At 41.4% G+C, this 17935-nt stretch overlaps 1 protein-coding gene across 2 annotated transcripts in view; it reads right to left on the bottom strand.

Moving 5' to 3' along the window:
• Positions 1 to 17935, bottom strand: part of LOC139345105 (neurexin-2-like) — a 111463-nt gene that overhangs the window by 59778 nt on the left and 33750 nt on the right. For both annotated transcript variants that reach the window (XM_070983591.1, XM_070983590.1), the window contains 6 exons: positions 15301 to 15602; positions 10006 to 10167; positions 5073 to 5502; positions 4014 to 4397; positions 2980 to 3183; positions 90 to 116 (listed from right to left, as the gene is read on the bottom strand). In XM_070983591.1, coding sequence (XP_070839692.1) covers positions 90 to 116; positions 2980 to 3183; positions 4014 to 4397; positions 5073 to 5502; positions 10006 to 10167; positions 15301 to 15602 — 1509 coding nt within the window. The remainder of the gene's footprint in view (positions 1 to 89; positions 117 to 2979; positions 3184 to 4013; positions 4398 to 5072; positions 5503 to 10005; positions 10168 to 15300; positions 15603 to 17935) is intronic.

Raw genomic sequence — 17935 nt, forward strand, 5'->3', positions numbered from 1 at the left:
GATGTGTTTCACAAGAAGAGGCACATGATTATACCACACTGCATGTTCTCTAAATCATGGTACTGTAAATAATCATAGGAGACACTTACTGAGATTACAGTCTATCCTGATACAATCTGGTGAGAGAGAGAGTGAGATGGTGAGATTAAAAGAAAAAAGAACAGCACAAAAGAGGAGAATATTTCACATCCTTCAAGGTACATTCTGCAGACACTTCAGTGCTTTTCAGAGCCCACCATCCGGGGACAGTCTCGAGAGTCTAAACCGCCACTTTCCTCCCTGTGGTGTACATAATGTTAGAAAAAGGAACAGCGAGTGAAAGGAGAACCACAGCATGTGTCTGGCACTGCTGGGAGTACAATAGACCAGATCAAAGTTGGGATCAATAAGAGTTTTATTGACCATGAAAGTAGAGCTGCACCGGTATTATTTTTAGCAGCGGTATCGGCTTTGATGCGGCTGCTAATATTCAGCTTCTGCAAATGAATTTGACTTTTTCAGATTCCACGACTGATGGTTTTACTGACATGGTAACAGAGCAAACATGCACTGCAGTGAGGAAAAATGTCTGAGGCTGATAATAAAAATGCAACCTGTGCTAGATTTGATTGAAGGTTTGAACACGTGAAACTGAATAAAAATCTTAAAGCCTCTCACATAAAGGAATGATGAACCATGATGAACTTACTGGACAATAGCTCTTAAGTTAAAGCCATTACTGTAATTATGTATGCAATTAAGGATTAGTCTGCATCCATATGTTAAGTGATGCACAAATGAATGTGATTGATACATTTCCCAGAGAACAGGACAGTCATGAATGTGCACTTAAGATTATAAGTGCAATAGTATAAGTATTACACTTACTCTACGGCACCAGTGCACCTCTACACAAAAGCCCAAACCCGATCGGTCTTCACTCTTAAACTAAAACTACTGAGCTCATGCTAATATTCTTTCAAAGAGGAAAAGGGCGATTTGCACACCTGTAGCCACAATGAACCTTACACCATGGAAAAGAATGACAACAGCACAAATATGATGCTTTGCTAACATTTTCTTATGTCTATAACAGCTATTATCTTCTAAATCCCTCTGAGATATTCATATATTTGGCCTCAAAATGGATCCACTCTCTCATTATTTGCATGTCTGAATAATAAAACCAATTTATCCTACTATATGAATATATTGGTATAAGTTATGTGGCTGAGGTGTGCTCTCAAGCTGTCAACCATCACAGAGCAGTGGATACAGACAGCCAGAGACCAGAGTGACTTTCTGCTGCAGGTGTGCGTATGTGTGTGTATGTGTGTGTGCATGCGCGTCCATCACTGGCACCCTCTGTTCAGCGAAGCGACTCTAACACTGGACAGGCCGGTAAATGTGAGGGGAGGGAACTACAACGGTCACATTTATGGCGTGAGTGGTCTAAGTGGTAATATCTCAGCGTAATGATGGATCTGGTCTCTGACTGCCTTCTCCTTGAACTGCAGACAAGCCATTGAAGGGCTGAAAGAGCCGAGACGGTCAGATGGGACCTGACCACTGGATGAACTGAGAGAGAGAGAGAGAGAGAGAGAGAGAGAGAGAGAGAGAGGGAGGGAGAGGGAGGAAGAGAGAGAGAGGCAGAATACATACACCTGCAGTTGCTTAAAAAGTCATTAGACGCCTTGAGTTATTCCTTCATAACGTTTTGGAAGATTGATTTGAGATTCTTGATACAGTATTTTTGATTTATTTCGTTCAGTTGTTCTGGTTTGTATTTCTTATGTTTTATTTTATCCACGAAATGAAAGATTCTAATTCTTCCTGGGGGCCAAATGGTTAAGGATCGATTCCAGCCGGGGACCTTTGTTGCATGTTAACCCCCATCCCCATTTTACCTGTACACTGTAAGCTTTTCAAGACCGGCAAACATTTGCTTTTCTGTTCTGCTTCACAGTAAAGCTGAAAAATACCTGTGCTAAAACTATGCTGTCTGGATATCCTGGTGGTCTAGACTCTTAAGTAACTGTAAAACCACCATGTCCACAGTAATCCCTGATGACTTAAACCAAAAGTTTTGCAAAATACATTTTCTTTCTTTCTGGTGGAAAGACAGATTTAGAGGATCAGTACCACAGTCACATCTGTCTGTTCAACATGAAGCTACAGCACGCGGCTTGCTAACAGAAACCAAAGTGTAAATACGACACATGTTCTACTGCAAAGCCGTTGAGTCAGACTATTTCATGGCTCTGTGTAGTTGCCAGGGAACCAGCAAAGACTCCGGGAACTTACTGTGCCTGGCCAAGAAATGGTCAGACATATAACACCCCCTAATACGGCAAACAGTCGTTTTAATACTTCAGTTGTATGTGCAGGTTAAACAAATGAGATTTCAAGGTGGAGGCAGGTGGATTTTGTTGTCATCTCTTTGCCCTACTGGTTGTAGCCCTTATAGTTCATGGACAGATATGATGATGATATCGATCTCTGCATCTAACTCTCCAACAGAGAGCAAATAAACGTATTCATTAAACCCCACTCTTAGATGACCCACTTTAGACTCCACATGATCTCTTTCTAAAATCCAGCTAATGTAATGAATGAACCTATTAGTTCATATGAAAATTGTTCCTTAATGACATCCAAAACATTAAGTCTGTCTTTCATTGTGTTATCACTGTGATTGGAAACAGACCATAGGTAATTCAATCCATTAATGTCCAGTTAAATAGAATCACACATAAAAAATCTGCATAAAATCTGACACAGCCAGGTCTCTGGAAAAAAAGTGAATAATTTCCTGCAACATGCAGCAGATTCAAGGGAAGTGCTCATTATTTTTAAGCAACTGTAGTTATTGTGTATGAAGATGGGTATGGGAGAGTCTGAGATAAACTAATGCCATGGGAAATCTAGCTAGGTGACTAGCTCTAGCTTAGTAAAAGGTCAACTGGTATTAAATGCTCGCATTTCCTGCAGCAGCATTACCCAGGTTCACAGTGAGTTTCACTCTGCCTCCGTCCAGCTCCAGACGCAAGGTGTCCGCCGACTGCTGAGAGGTGGTGGCCATCAGCAGCCCAAAGGCCCTCTGGGACATGAAGCGGAGGGACACATCCTCTGCCTCTGTGTGTATCGTCCTTGGCAGCACCACCTTCAGATACATGCTGCCGTCATAGCTCACCATGGTGGCCTCTACGGATATCAGGAGGAAGAAACAGCGGGAATCACAATGCAAAATTAAAAACAGAAAGTGGTATTTAACGAAAGACACCTGAATTCTATTGGAGCTTATCTCAGGTGCTACAGTGACATAAAATTTTAGATTGCAGTTTTCATCAGTCGCACCAGATGGCAGAAAAAGCCTGGAGCATAGGAAGACAGCGGCAAGATTGCAGCCGCAATCAAATTTCTGAAGGATTTATACCCATCACAATGCAATACAAGGGGGATTTTCATATATCCTCATGCTATTAGCTGCCAATGGAGCTGCGTAATTTGGCCTTTCTGTGAGAAAATCATCTGCATGGTAAATGCAGAATGATTAAGGCCGAATCACTCTGCAGCACTGCATTTTTAATGAAACACTCATAGTACTGGCAACCTCATGATACTGACAACTCATTAATGAATCACTACAGTGTAAGAAAATACTCTAATTTACTTTTCAATGGCTTAAATGACAAATTTCTTTTGTGCTTTCATTGTCACCTACACTGCTGTGTGGATGTGCTCTGTAATTTTCAGTTGAGGGCACAGCGCTCATTATGCATAGAGATGCAGATATGTAGACGATCATGCTGCAATTGCAAATGAAACTATTATTGTTTACGAGGCCTGAGCAGTAAAGCCTGCTAATGAATTTTCTTTGTATCGACAGTCTTCCCATCTGTGCAGGCACTTTCCAGCCACTACACAGCTAAGTTAATAAATAAAATACTGGGCAAAGTGTGTTAAAAGCTTTGCAGCAGCGTTTTCAATTCCCTTACAGTATCCTCACTACCATCCTTCTCAGACATTCTTACCCTTCTCACAGCTGGGACCTAGGTAGCCGGTACCATTGCAGTCACAAATATGGCGGTTCCAGCCTTCTCTGCAGTGTCCACCGTTGGCACATGTGTCTCTGGCACACCTGACGTGAGTCTCTCTGGTGCACAAGCTGCTGACACCTGTGGCGCTCTGAACCTCCGCCAGCCTCCACAGGTTCCGGCTCTGTCCATCAATAAAGAGGTCCCTCACGCAGCCCACGTAGCCAAGGCTGAGGGATGCCGTCCACACCTCAGGGGGAAGAATGAGGGCTTGCCGATCCTCAGGTAAACCTCCGAGATACATTTCCCCATCTAGGTCAAGGATCTCACTGCCTTCATTAGCAGAGAAGGGGATGCTCTGGCTGTTCACAGAGATAAAGCCTGTAGGGCAGGTAGTGAGTCAACTTGTACTCATACAATGCTTTTGCTGGAGAAAATGAAGACAGGTGTGTGTGGGTGAGAAGCGAGAACAAACTGCGAGATTGAGGAAGTGGGCACTCGTCTTTGCTTGTCTTAAAAGTGGGGGATTAAGAAACTGTACGGCCAGTCCTTGGGAACTGATTTGGTGAGCAGAAGCAGAAGCTAAAACTTGCTCTGGAAAGTGAAGAATTATAAATGACTAATCTTACTCTGCTCGAGATGGAAGGAAATGTATTTATAGAAATGTGAAGGATGAAATAGAGAAGGAATAGTGTTTTTTTTTTTTTTGGCTTCTGCTAATAAGGCAGACATTTGGATTGTACTAATAAGGGCCAATTCGAGGTGGGTGACTGTATAATCGGTCACTTGTGAAATGGGGTAACACAGATTTCAAAATGTCATACATAGATTATAGCAACTAAAAATATCATTGTAATTAAAAGCTAATATGCACGCCTGTTTCACTGCAGTGAATAAAAAGCAAGAGCATGCCGATGTGACTGTATCCATGCTGGCATATGGCGATTTCACAGCTTGGAACCCTTTTTCTCCTCCACAGCCAAAACTGGAGAAACACACTAACAGAAGCCGACAGAAGGCTTCCCCTGCCTTCACAAATACACGTAATTCTCTTACCGTTGCGCCCTTTCCTCTGGAAGTCCACGTGGCACCACTCGCCATCATCTAGCCTCTTGTTACTGGCTTTCATCTTGATACTGCCAGAACCCATATCCATGACTAGGTAGAGAAATCCATCCAGCAGCTCTATGGCGAAGAAGTCGGCCCTGGGCTTCCTGTCAGGCTGCGTACCCTGCAGGCTGCCGTGGCTGAACAGCAGCAGGCCGCTGGGCTCTGTGGTGCGGAAGTCAAAAGATATGGCGCCCGTCTTCTTTGTGTTCCACCTGGGCAATGTCAAGTAGGCAGACGGTGTGTCGAAGGTGACCGGCTCCAGGGCTTCCACATTCTCGCAGCTGAATATCAGGTCACCATGGATACTGATCTTAGGGTCTCGCTGTTCGGCCAGGCGTGACAGCTCCAGTCTAAACTCATTATTCTTGTAGACCACCTAATAAATGAGAGAGATGTCATGGTGAGATGACAGCTGGAGAGAGCAATAAATTCAGCACAAAGGCTGAATATTACTCATCAATAAATACTGGAATCGATATGACACAACAGCATTTACAAGGACACGCAGCAGAAAACATGTTGAATCATCCCTGAACTCAGACTTGATTTCACATTCAGAGTGCACCTTTAATGGTATGCATGTCGAAGCACTTGATGCATTAATAATAATAATCATTTAAAAAAATCGATCATGTTTGACCTCACTGAGATTGTGCCTTACTTGTGCTGCATATCTGTGCAGAGTGAGAGGAAGCATGAAGAACTGAACATGCTGTATTATACTGGTTGGTACTGACTGTGAAAACCAGAGATTTTTCCTCACCACACCAAGAGTCTGCCAAGTTTTTGATCTGGATGTTTCACAATTTCTTCTTCAACTATAAAATCGTCATGAGAAAAGAAGAAGGCAGGAAGACCTAAAAAGCTTGTGAAAATGCATTTAGGTTAGGACGTAAAAGCAAACATTTAAATTTTAGACATTCTGCTGACTCACCCAGGAACGTACAATGGGTCTGACAGTAGAATAACCTTAAATTCGGAGTGGAGGAATGACAGACATAGCACCTACACAATGGCAAACAATCATGTGTGGTTATACTAAGTAAACTGAAAAAGATCAAGTCCAAGCAGAGCTGGTGGGTGGGAGAGAGGTGGACTCGATCCTTTACAAGCACAACACACAATTTATCACTTTAAGAGGTACATTTAGTAAATGTAAGAGGGCATAAACTTTTCATTGTTGATCTTATGATGCAGAAGCAGCTAAACAATGACTGGCTACAGTGGATGTGCAACAGGCCTCACCCTGTCTTTGAGGAACATCTGGCTATTGATTTGGTATTTTACATAAATCACAGGAAACAAAGAGAAATAGAAAAAGTTTTTTTAAAGACATTTGCTTATATTAAATATAGGATATACAACTCCCTGTTTAAACTGAAAGCATACCTCCATATAACGCTAGTGCGTGCTTCTTCGTGCTGTTATTCTGTTATTTTCTGCTTTCATTCTGGGTTCATCAATATGCACAGCAGGAGACAACAATCCTTGTCTCATTTTGTATCAGTTGTAAGTCACCCAGAGCCCACTGTTATCTGCCACACTGCTCTGCAACCAGTCAGTGCCTGAGGTGACACACCACGCTGCACAGAGGACTAACAGTCGAGCTGAGAGGCAATTTGAGCCAAAATCACACTTCACCCTGTCTCACTGTGACTAATTAAGCAGTAAAATCAGATGGGGAAACTGACCATCGAGAAACAGGCAATTTCTAAATGGGAAGATGGTCAGTCAAGATGCACACACCAAGTGGGACCAGCGCGTTAGCAGTTACAAATCATTTACAACTTGAAACACTAAAAGGCACACTGTGACCTCTGCAGGGCTATTATATAAGCCAAAGGACAATACAGGAAGTGGAATCCTATTTCACCAATTCAGACACCTGTTGTATGTGACAAGGATTACCAAGCATCCCAAAACACAAGAATAAAGCTCTTCTAGTGCCGATTGACAAAGCCCTCGTGTCTTTTATGCTCAAGTGGTGAAGAATAACAGCAGTCTGAGAATGAAGACCTTCTCTGCGGCTAACAGCCATGTGAGCTCATTCTTCATAACCAAATTGGGTACAATCTTTGAAGCATTTAAGTAAAGCAACCTAATGATGCGCCGCGGGATATCCTGTGGGCACACTTACTACAGACCAGCAGGCAGGTGACTTGAAAGACAGATTCATCTCTCTGCTAGTTGTTGTAGTCGAGACATTTGTCAGAAAGCGGCCATTATTTTTCTTGTTCCTGATGAACCTGATGGCCTCTACCCAGCAGCACTCACATCTATTATCATGTAACGTCTAGAGAGATTAGTCATGGCCCACACTCATCTACATTCAACACAATAAGACAGATATCCCACTAAATAAACCCAATGCTTATACAATACACATTTTAGTCACTGCTCATTTTCTTTCCCACGTGAATTAACATGAATATTTATGTGTAAATGCTTTGCATTCACCGCAGAGCTTTGTTCCTCTACTTCATCACCAAACTCAAAGCTCTGGTTTGGCCTGACCTGTCTCTGAACTTGGCTCCTGGATTTGCTGGCAGGCTGATCCCACTTGATCAGCTCTGCCTCCGTCACCACTCACCCTCATTACTGCAACTTTTCGGGTTTGTCATCCCATCTTCATGACTCTTTATCCCGTCATACTCTCCCTGCATGCCTACAGTACATCCGTGTGACTATGCACAGCAGTAGTCAGTCTAAACACCACCACCAGCCACACCGCCCACAGAGCGGAGGTTGCAGTACTGGCAGCGGTGCTGGGACAATAACCTGTACATAAATAACATCTCATTTTCATTTTAGTATATTCACGCTGCAGAGTAGTTATGCAGGCACTCCGTTTAAAAAACATTCAGTCAACGCTTGAGTGCTTTAAAATGCTAATGTTATATACTTTATTAATGAATGCTGCCAGTTCTATGACAAACACATTCATTTTAAATGTGTGTGTACTGCTGTTTAAAGGACAAAATTACATATCTGTAGAATGTGTGGACCTTCTGATTCAAAATGTAAAAAAAGCAAAAACCTAAAAAAAGTAATAGCCAAGAGCATTTCAATGGATCTCTGAAGTTATACTTCAGTACTGTAGTAATCTGTGAAAGATGCTAACATTAGCATGCCAACATGCTCACACTGACTATGCTAACATGCTGATGTTTAAGTAATGTTTGTCAGGCTCACTATCTTAGTTTAGCCTATTAGCATGCTTACATTCATTCATAGCACAAAACAGTACAGCTGAGGCTAATGGGAAAGTTTTGCAGGTATCTGTTCATAAACCAAAGCACTGATCAAACTGAAATCTTGACCTGATGATGGCACGATAAAAATTAGAAGATCACAACAGATTATCCTCTTGGGACCCTGATTAACTGCAGCAAATATCATAGCGATACATCAAACAGTTGTTGAGACCCTCAAAACCACAACTGTCCACCTTGTGGTTGCACTAGAGAAAACACCAGGAGATCAAAGTCTGTATGATTCATCCTCAGTCGAACCACAAAATTTCATTGCAATCACATCCAATGGTTGCTGAGCCAAGTTTGGACCAAAGTGGTGGACGACAGGCCGACCAGCCAACACTACCATCCTTACAGCCCAGCACAGCTACAAACCCTGAATCCTGTAAAGAATTTGTCTGTAACTTCTTTATCAATGTGTCATGGGACTACACTTTGAAACACAGATTACTTGTTGTGGCAACAAACGCAGCAGTCTGAAGATTTCAGTTCTCTGACATAAATACTGCTTTGTGGTTAGGACTTGGCAAGCGAAACCCCAATAAGAAAATTCAAAACTGACAAGAAAGATCTTTTTAAGTTCGTTCTGGCAGAGCACTGAAGTCAAGAACACAGTAGCCTATCCAAAAATATTCAAAGAAGTAATCAATCTACTTTTAACAAGATAATATAGCGGTCTTTATAATCTGCCAAGCCCTCACTCTCACACAGCAGGAAGCTGCTGTTACTAGCTTAGTCAGGTTATTTCAGCTCTATTTGCCTTGTGCATTTTGTGTATCCCATATCTAAACGATGCGTCTGTTCTGTCCTTGGTGCATTGTACTCCCAGCTGAGTCCCATGCTGCTGGATTTAATGGGGATGAAGAGCAAAGCCTAATAGCAGTTTATAAGCGTTTATGGAATAAATGGTCTTATATCCTTTGACGTAAGTGTCTCTGGCAGAAGAAAATTCCGTTGTTTGTGTTGGTTATTGACCCCTAGAAAATATGCATGCACCCAACAGTCACCCTGATGCTATTGTTACCTTCCACTTCACTATTTTAATCTAAACTACTGTCTGTTTTCGGCACTTCTTCTTCTAATCCTTGCTTGGTTAGAGAGAGCAGTCCTCTTGCTTTTAATGCACACAGCATTTCATTTGGTTTTCGTGAGATTGCTCACTTCATTAAATTGTAAGACCAGGCTGAAAGTGAGCATTAACCCATAATTCACTGCTTTGTCTCTTCCCTTTCTAATGCTGAGGACATGATCTTAACTTTCTTGCTCAAAATAATTAATGTGACAGGTACAGGTCAGAGTTAAAAAGCTTCAAAAATGTGGATATAGCAGTGAAAGCTGACTGTGTTTCAGGAATGAACATGAGAAGATGCATCTGTTTCTTATGTATATTCGCTCTATCAAAGGGATTCCCGCAGGAATCTATAAATGCATATGTTCAGCACAGCGCAGCCTCTCAGGTGAATGTTTCTCCTTCAAATACCCTACAGCAGGAGAATCAATATGAATGTGAGGGGTGATTTTCTATACGCAGAGCATGCTCTGCTATAGGAAGGGGTGGTGCTATCTAAGGAGGGTCGGATAGTGTTTCCAGTCCTCTGTTGGGACCGAGGTCAAGCTGCACTTACGTCTTTCAGGCAGCCCATGAAGTTGTTGCTGACCGGGGAGCCTGGCAGGTCCGCTGTGTTTAGGCTGCCTCCTATGTAGAAGAGATCATCAGAGCCCAGCATGGTGTAGTCCTCCTGGGTGTAGCCGGTGGTGGTGAGAATCCCATCGACCAAGATCGTCACCTGGAGGCGTTGTCGGGAAAGGAGGGTTTGGGGTAAATAAATAACAAGACACAGAGAAATTTGGAGTCAGAAAGAAAGAACTGGCCTAATTATTTCATGCTTCATTTCTTGATTCTAGTTGAGCTTGTCTAAATGTTGGATCTTGAAGGCAATTACAAGAACAGCTTTGAAGGGTTCGCTAATCTCAGCTGATCCCTGTTTCTGATATATTAGCAGGATTGCAGTGGAGTCAATATACCATAAATATTGGTTCCACTGATATTTTGGCTCCAAAACAATATGAACGCTACTGTATAGTCAATTAATTCGAGATTAAAGATATCAAGATGGCAAGCTGTGTGACTTGTATATTGGCAGCAACAAAACAAGATTATTCTCATATCAGATTCATCAGTACACAGAGACAAAGGAAATGAAATACTGAACAGCGCTATAGGAGAAAAAAAAATTATATGCCTGTTGCCATGACAATAAACCTACAGTTAACATGTAGCTTGCACAGATGTGACAGCTCCCACTTTGGGGAAGTGAAAACAATTACTGATCTGTTTTGTGGGTGAAAGGAAAATCTAGTGTGAAAAGCTTCAACCCTGATTCCAAATAAAGTTGGGACACTGTGTAAAACACAGGCAGAGACACAGAACGCAATGATTTGCACATCCTACGGCCTTATTGTTTTCTGTAAATACACACTCATTCTGAATTTGATGTCTGCAACACAGTCCAAAAAAGCTGGGACAGGGGCATGTTTGCTGCTGCATTACATCACTTTTGCTTTTAGACCACAGCACAGTTTTCCTCTCTCTCTCTCTCTCTCTCTCTCTCGTCAGTCCATCTCAGATGAGCTCAGGCCCAGACAAAGCAGCAGCGTTTCTGGAGGATGTTGATATATGGTTTTCTCTTTGCATTGTAGTCTTAACTTGCTTTTGTAGATGCAGCTCTGAACTGTTTACCAACAATGGTTTTCCGAAGTGTTCCCGAGCCCCATGTGGTAACATCCTTTATACAGTCATGTTGCAGTGCTGCCTGAGGGATTGAATGTCACGGGCGTTCACTGTTGATTTTTGTTTTTGCCTGTTATGTACAGAGATTTCTGTGGATTCTCTGAATCTTTTGATGATATTATGGATTGTAGTGAAATCCCTGAATTCCCTGCAACTGTGTGTTGAGAAACATTGGTCTTAAAACGTAGGACTACTTGTCCATGCAGTGTTTCACAAAGTGGTGAACCTCGCTCCATCCTTGCTTGTGAACGACTTTCCAAGATGCTCCTTTCATACTCAATCACGATACCATCACCTGTTAGCAATGAACCTGTTCACCTGTGGAATGTTCCAAACAGGTGTTTCTGGAGCATTCCACAACTTTCTCAGTCTTGTGTTGGCCCTGTCACAACATTACATATATTGTGTTTTTATGTCTTCAATTGAGTTCAGGTCAAAAAGGATTTGCAAATCATTGCACTCCGTTTCTAAGTCTTTGATTGTACTGCCTGTGATAAATTGTGTTTAAGGTAAAAAATGAAAATGACATGTCCAGCAAGGCATGGGACAGGCATGTTCATAATTCAAACTAATATGTTTCAGGCCAAATCATATGAAAGACAGCTCTCTCTCAGTTGTTCCATTATACAATTTAATTGTTCTACATTGTAAATTTTTTTTAATAATTAATACATTTATAACACATTTATAATCAGATGTTTATTTTGAAATACCACAGAGACAAATGAGCATTTAAGCACTTGAAATATAACATTTTAAGGGAACAATAGGCATTGCAGATAATAACAGGGTGATTTCTATTAAAAGAGAAGGATGACAAGTTAACACTGAGCTACATATCTGGACACAAGTGCAGATAACAGCTACACTACACTGCCACCACCACCAGATCCAATAGACCTTGACTTAAGTAGATAAGAAAAGTAAAGTTCATTCAGAACAAATTGATCGTAATCACCCAGCCAGGTCTCAGGAGGCATACACAAAACATATCATTTAAAATATGGGAGCTATGATCAAGTGTTTGGATTTTTAAAAGCCCAGTATATCTTGTGAATTTAACTTTGTGCAATCTGTGGTGTCTGTTTTGTAAAATCACTGGTATGTTGAAAGCAAAAGGATAAGAGACAAAAGAATGACCTGACAGGGTATGTTCAGGTGTTGGGTCTCTAAAACGAGGTCCCGCATCACCGTTCTCTGCTACTGGCACATATTGATTTCTGTCCATCTGGCAGTGAAACCTTCACTATCTTTGGCTTAGAAAGTGGACAATGGCAGGGCTTGACTGTGGGTTGTTGATACTGCACATCAAGAAACTTCAGAAAACCAAAGTGCTTTCATGTCTGGAAACTGATTGATGCTGCTTTCTCTTTCACTCCACAGCGTCTGGAAAAACCAGACCAATTTCTAATAATGGGTATTACACCGTATCCCCAGATAGATATTTTCCTGGCATTTGAAAATCAGAGGTGAGGGGTGAATGTGTGCAAAGGTAATTATTGAATTTGGTAAAAACGTCATTAATGAGCAGAGCTCCAGGATTACAGTGAGAATTGAGTGCAGTGTTAAGAAGGAACAACAGCAGATTATGTATGTGTACTGGCCAGCACAGGAATAGGTGGATGCATCATTAATAAGGGTCAAGAAAGGAGAGAGGAAGCAAGAATCAGTTTGCTCATGACAGTCAAAGAAGAGACAGATGCAGAGGGAGATAGTAATAGGAAGAATTCTACCCTGAAAAGCACCACCGGATCTAATAAAATGTTTCCACCAGCACTCTCTTGGGAGTTACAGTTCTCCGTATCTACATGTCAGTGAGGTAACTTATCTGAGGGGAAAGCAATTTACACAGGGATCAAATGCATGGCTGAAAGCACAAGTGACGTTGTAAGCATAGGATTGCCGCTCTTCTGGAAGCCGGGGTAAGGAAATAGATGTGGAGGAGGATGCAACTGTATACGCAGGTTAATGTGACGGGTTCAAAATATATTGGTGATGAGGAGAGAGTTACTACAGATACAAAATGAGTCCCACTTCAGCAAAGGAATGAAACATTTAAATGCAATGCACGTGGCAAAGCTCACTGGAGGGAAACATGTTTAGTTTAGTTATGGTTGGGGTAAATTTATAAAGCGATGACTTTATACGGCACAAAAACGCTTGGACTCTTTTCACCTTCAGAAGGCCAATTTCCTTAAGGTTTCAGTGCTGTGCTAGAAATGATCCACAGGGTTCTTGTTGGACTCAGTGGTGTGAATGTCCCCTGCAGATTTTTTTAAATGCTCTTCTAAGGTAAGAATATTACATTGCACCTCAGCTCAGAGGAGCTCTGCTTGAGTTGATACAATTTGCCAGCCTCAACATATTGTACACTTCTAAATGTGTCAAGAGCACGAGTTAATGCTCCAAAAATATATATTAAGCACAGCTACTTTATGACATTTTCACACTGGCATCATCAGGTATATCTGATGAAGATGCAGAAAGAATAAGTTGTAAATATTAGCATATTTCTCACTTGACGTGGGTAAAATGCCCTGAAAAGCTCTAAAAACCAGTTGTACACTGGGAGCTCAGCATCAAGCAGCAGACCGACACAGTTAAAACATCAGGTCCGTGTGGAGCGATGAGAAAACCATAACCGTCCTCAAACTAATGCATGAACTAAACATACAGTAAATGCCTACATTCATATCATAGGTTTGACTTTCAATTTCGTCTTCTTGTTGCGCCCTCTTCTTCTGCAATGGTATAGTGACACCTGACCTGACTGTCTTGATTATTCAGCTGTTTGCTAACCAGTTTGCCATATCACCTTGACAGGCAATGATATGTCAATGTTCTTTCAGCTGCCCCCAGGTGACCAAAACTCTGTCGTTGCAGGTTAGTTGCATCAATCTTCTTAGCTGCTATACCGGACAGAACCCCACCACAAAATGACATGTCGTTATAGCTCAAGTGTTAGCAAAGAATAGTTTACACACCAAAAAAAAAAAAAAAAAAAAACTAGCAAAATTAGCATTTGATGTGTTTACCTATTTGCGAGCCTTTAAAATTAATGGGTAAAGTGTGGGTTTATCACTGCAGTCAACACCCTTTCACATTACACTTTTAACACTGCACATTTACTGTGTTAATATAAAAACAATGATTAGTGGAGCTTTAAGGTACTGTGTGATGGGACTAATTGTAGAATGACTGCAGCCAAAGAAGAGTGCCAGCAGGGTAACATTTAATGGAACAGACACTTCCTGGCAGCCTGTAAATTAGTTTGGGAATTCAGCACTGTGCTTTGTCCAGTGGACAAAACTAATGAATATGAAACCTTAGGGCCAGGTTGTACTTGGCTTGGGTACAGTACAGTAGGTACAGCAGTACAATATCGGACACATGCAATGGCTGTATTCATTGTATAAAAAGCTCTGCTCTGCATGACCTCTCTGATACTGCTGCAAAGTTGCATCAGACGCTGCAGCCACAAAAATGTGTGGAGTTCGTCAAAATTTGAAAACCTGCATGACAATTATTGCTCTGTAAGGGAAGAAAAAAAAGACTCCAGGCCCCAAAGATTTCTTCTCTGCTGCAGGATACATGAATATGATGGACACTGCTGCATGAGTCAATAGGCTAAAAAGACCTTCACAGCAATCTTGTAGGGGCAGACAAAAATGCAAGGTGCCTGATTATAAAAGGAGATTTCCACCGAAGCACTCTATTTCATGAGAATGAGGTACATGACCTACTACATGACCTACTATAGCTTGTAATATCTATCAGAAACTTGAAAATGTGACATCTGGCAGAGCACAAATATTACACATTCAATAGAAATGCAATATATGTCAGTGTTTATGCTGGGCTAAACCCTATCGGCTAAGGGCTGGTATTACCTGGACCTCGTAACAATTTGATCCAAATCTTAAAGATAATTACGCATATAAATAAGTGTACCTGAAAAACTCTCTTTGAGTTACAGTGTAAGGTGACTATACTGCATGTAGTGACTGGTTTCTGTTTGACATCCTTGATTTTAGATCCTTTCTGCATGCTACTTACTGACATTACAGCATGCATAATGACAGGCTCAATAAAACTGACTCATTCACAGGCAGCTGATGTATATACACACCTGGCGTAGGTTGCGGGTCACTCGAACATCATGCCAGACATGGTCATTGAACTTCCCACTGGCTGGCTCCACCAGGGCCTCGAAGGCACCAGAACCCAGGTTGATGACGAGCCACAGAGCTCCGTTCCTTAGGGACAGGTTGACATAGTCAGCTGACCTCCCTGTGTGAAGCAGCAAACCGTTCCTCTGCAGGGTTCGGAACGACAGCGTGATCTCATCCAAACTGCTCTGAATGGGAGTCTGGGACAGGTTGTAGCTGAAGAACTCATTGCCTTTGAAGGTGGCCACTGACGACTCCTGCCCTAAGAGGGGAGGAGAAACATCTTAGATAATGGTTCCAGTCATTAAGGTTGATTTATCTACTGCACAGTACTGTATATTCACTACTGCAGTAACATGTTGACACTAAAACGAGTAGAACATTTATAAACTTCAACAAATACTTCCCTATCACCAAAACTAACTTGAATGGCCCATGTACGTACCTGTTGTGAGACTACCCACATATGCTACAAAATCACTGCACAGTCTGATGGACAAATGTACTGTCAGTGGGAGATCACATGAGTCCGCAGGCTGTGTGCACACTAAGGGAGAAGTCTGGTGATACTCTAGACTTTTCTTATTGTCAAGCAATGCCATAAAAAGACCCAAGCCAGCAATAAACTGATCCCTATAGCAAGTGTTGTCTGTGTAGGCAAAGCCTGATATTCCTCTGTTTCACAGGCCTCCTTTAAGACACAACAGAGAGCCACAGTGTTAGTCTGGCTGCCATGCTCCTTCATTAGGATAAACATGGGCCCTTTGAGTCACTTTGAGTCGATCCCACATACAGCGTCCTAGTGCTGCAAATACTCACTAAGACACCAAATCTGCAGCTGAAAACAGTCACCAACAAATGTTTATTTGGCCTTTTTCAAAAACATATTTGTGATAATATATATGTTATGTTAGCATACATATTTGTGATCTGTTTGTTGAAGATGTACATCTTCAGTCGGAAAAATGGACTCAGACATGAGAGCAATGAACAAGATTGGGTAGTCGTTAAGAATTGAGATACGTTGTTGATTTTGCTGATTTGTTGACAATAAGAGAAGCATAGAACAATGCCTTATCCTTCATTCAACAGTGACATTTTGAAAATGCCAGTAAAAACGCATCAGATTTGGCTAAATATCTAATTACACCCACAGAACTTCCAGTGAGTGTATGTACAGTAAAATCTGATGGCTCAAACAATTTCCCCAACTGTTTCAATAAAAGCAATTTCAGGTTTAAACCAGAGCTGAAGCAAGATGCTGGTTTCTGTCTGTTTCTTCCTTTCTTCCGAATTCCACATTTTTGACGACATAACTTTGCACAAGCTATCAACGTACTGCCTCTAGTGTCAAACATCTCTACATATAACACAAAATCGTTCTTGATATTACAGCTCATTCATTCAACAATGATGCTACTAATGATTATACAGAAGATAAAGCTTTTTGATTTGTTTGGATTTTTGACAGCTATTGTCAATGTAAGCTGAATGACAACTTACTTTGAATAAACAACAAAAACAACAACGATAGATAGATAGATAGATAGATAGATAGATAGATAGATAGATAGATAGATAGATAGATAGATAGATAGATAGATAGATAGATAGATAGATAGATAGATAGATAGATAGATAGATAGATAGATAGATAGATACAATACTGACTACAAATTACAATTTGATTTTGGAAAATCAAAGCTATATAGAAGCGTGTAAGACATGCGGCAACCTGAGCTCAATGCCACAGTGGCACAAGGTGTTAAATCTTGTATAGCCCTGCTGGAGTTGTCTCAGCCCGACTGTATACTGAATAACTGAATACTGAATAATGAAACACACTGCACTAATTTCCCTTCATACTAATGTTTACTATTGTGTAGCACAGTTCTTGAGCTCATGAATGGGCTGTTTTAAGCCCATACAGACACCCCTTCCTTTGCTTGTTTGTAAGTTACAGCCTCAAAACTACTGAGCAAGCTGTTTCAAGCTAGATGGATAAGCTGTCCCTTAAGCCTATGTTTGCTTGTACAGTAGATGTTGGCTTCTGAACTCCAGGGCCAATTTAAGCCGGCAGGAGCAGCAGTGCCATTAGTCTCTATTGTTTGAACAGTGTAGTTACTCAACTATTGTGCAGACAGCAACTCGTTAGGCTATTGCTGTTGAGCCTAAATCCGGCATTTGATTGATGTTGAAGCTGGAATGCAAACCTAAGTGCAGGTGCAGAGCCAACATAATGAACACTGAAGGCAACTTAGTGTGGTTGAGGAAAAAATGACGGTGGGACACCCGAGGTGTTGTCGTCTAATTTAGCAAAACATGAGTGCTTATGTGTTGAGTTGATGAACCCCACAGGCACAGCTACCATTTAATCTAATCTCTAAAAAGGTTTTCTCATACAAAATCAGTCTGTATGACAAGAGGATTTGCAACATATCCTGCACAATCATGTTTCAGTCATTACCAGCTTTCTATAATTAAGACGTCACTCGCAGATGAACCCAAAGCCCTCTTGAAGACCTTGGAGACCTCTGCTTTCCTGATCACCAAGGATGTGGCCCATTGTCTGCAACAACAGTGTCTACCAGCTTA

The sequence above is a fragment of the Chaetodon trifascialis genome, chromosome 16, assembly GCF_039877785.1.
Source record: "Chaetodon trifascialis isolate fChaTrf1 chromosome 16, fChaTrf1.hap1, whole genome shotgun sequence".
Taxonomy (NCBI): domain Eukaryota; kingdom Metazoa; phylum Chordata; class Actinopteri; order Chaetodontiformes; family Chaetodontidae; genus Chaetodon; species Chaetodon trifascialis.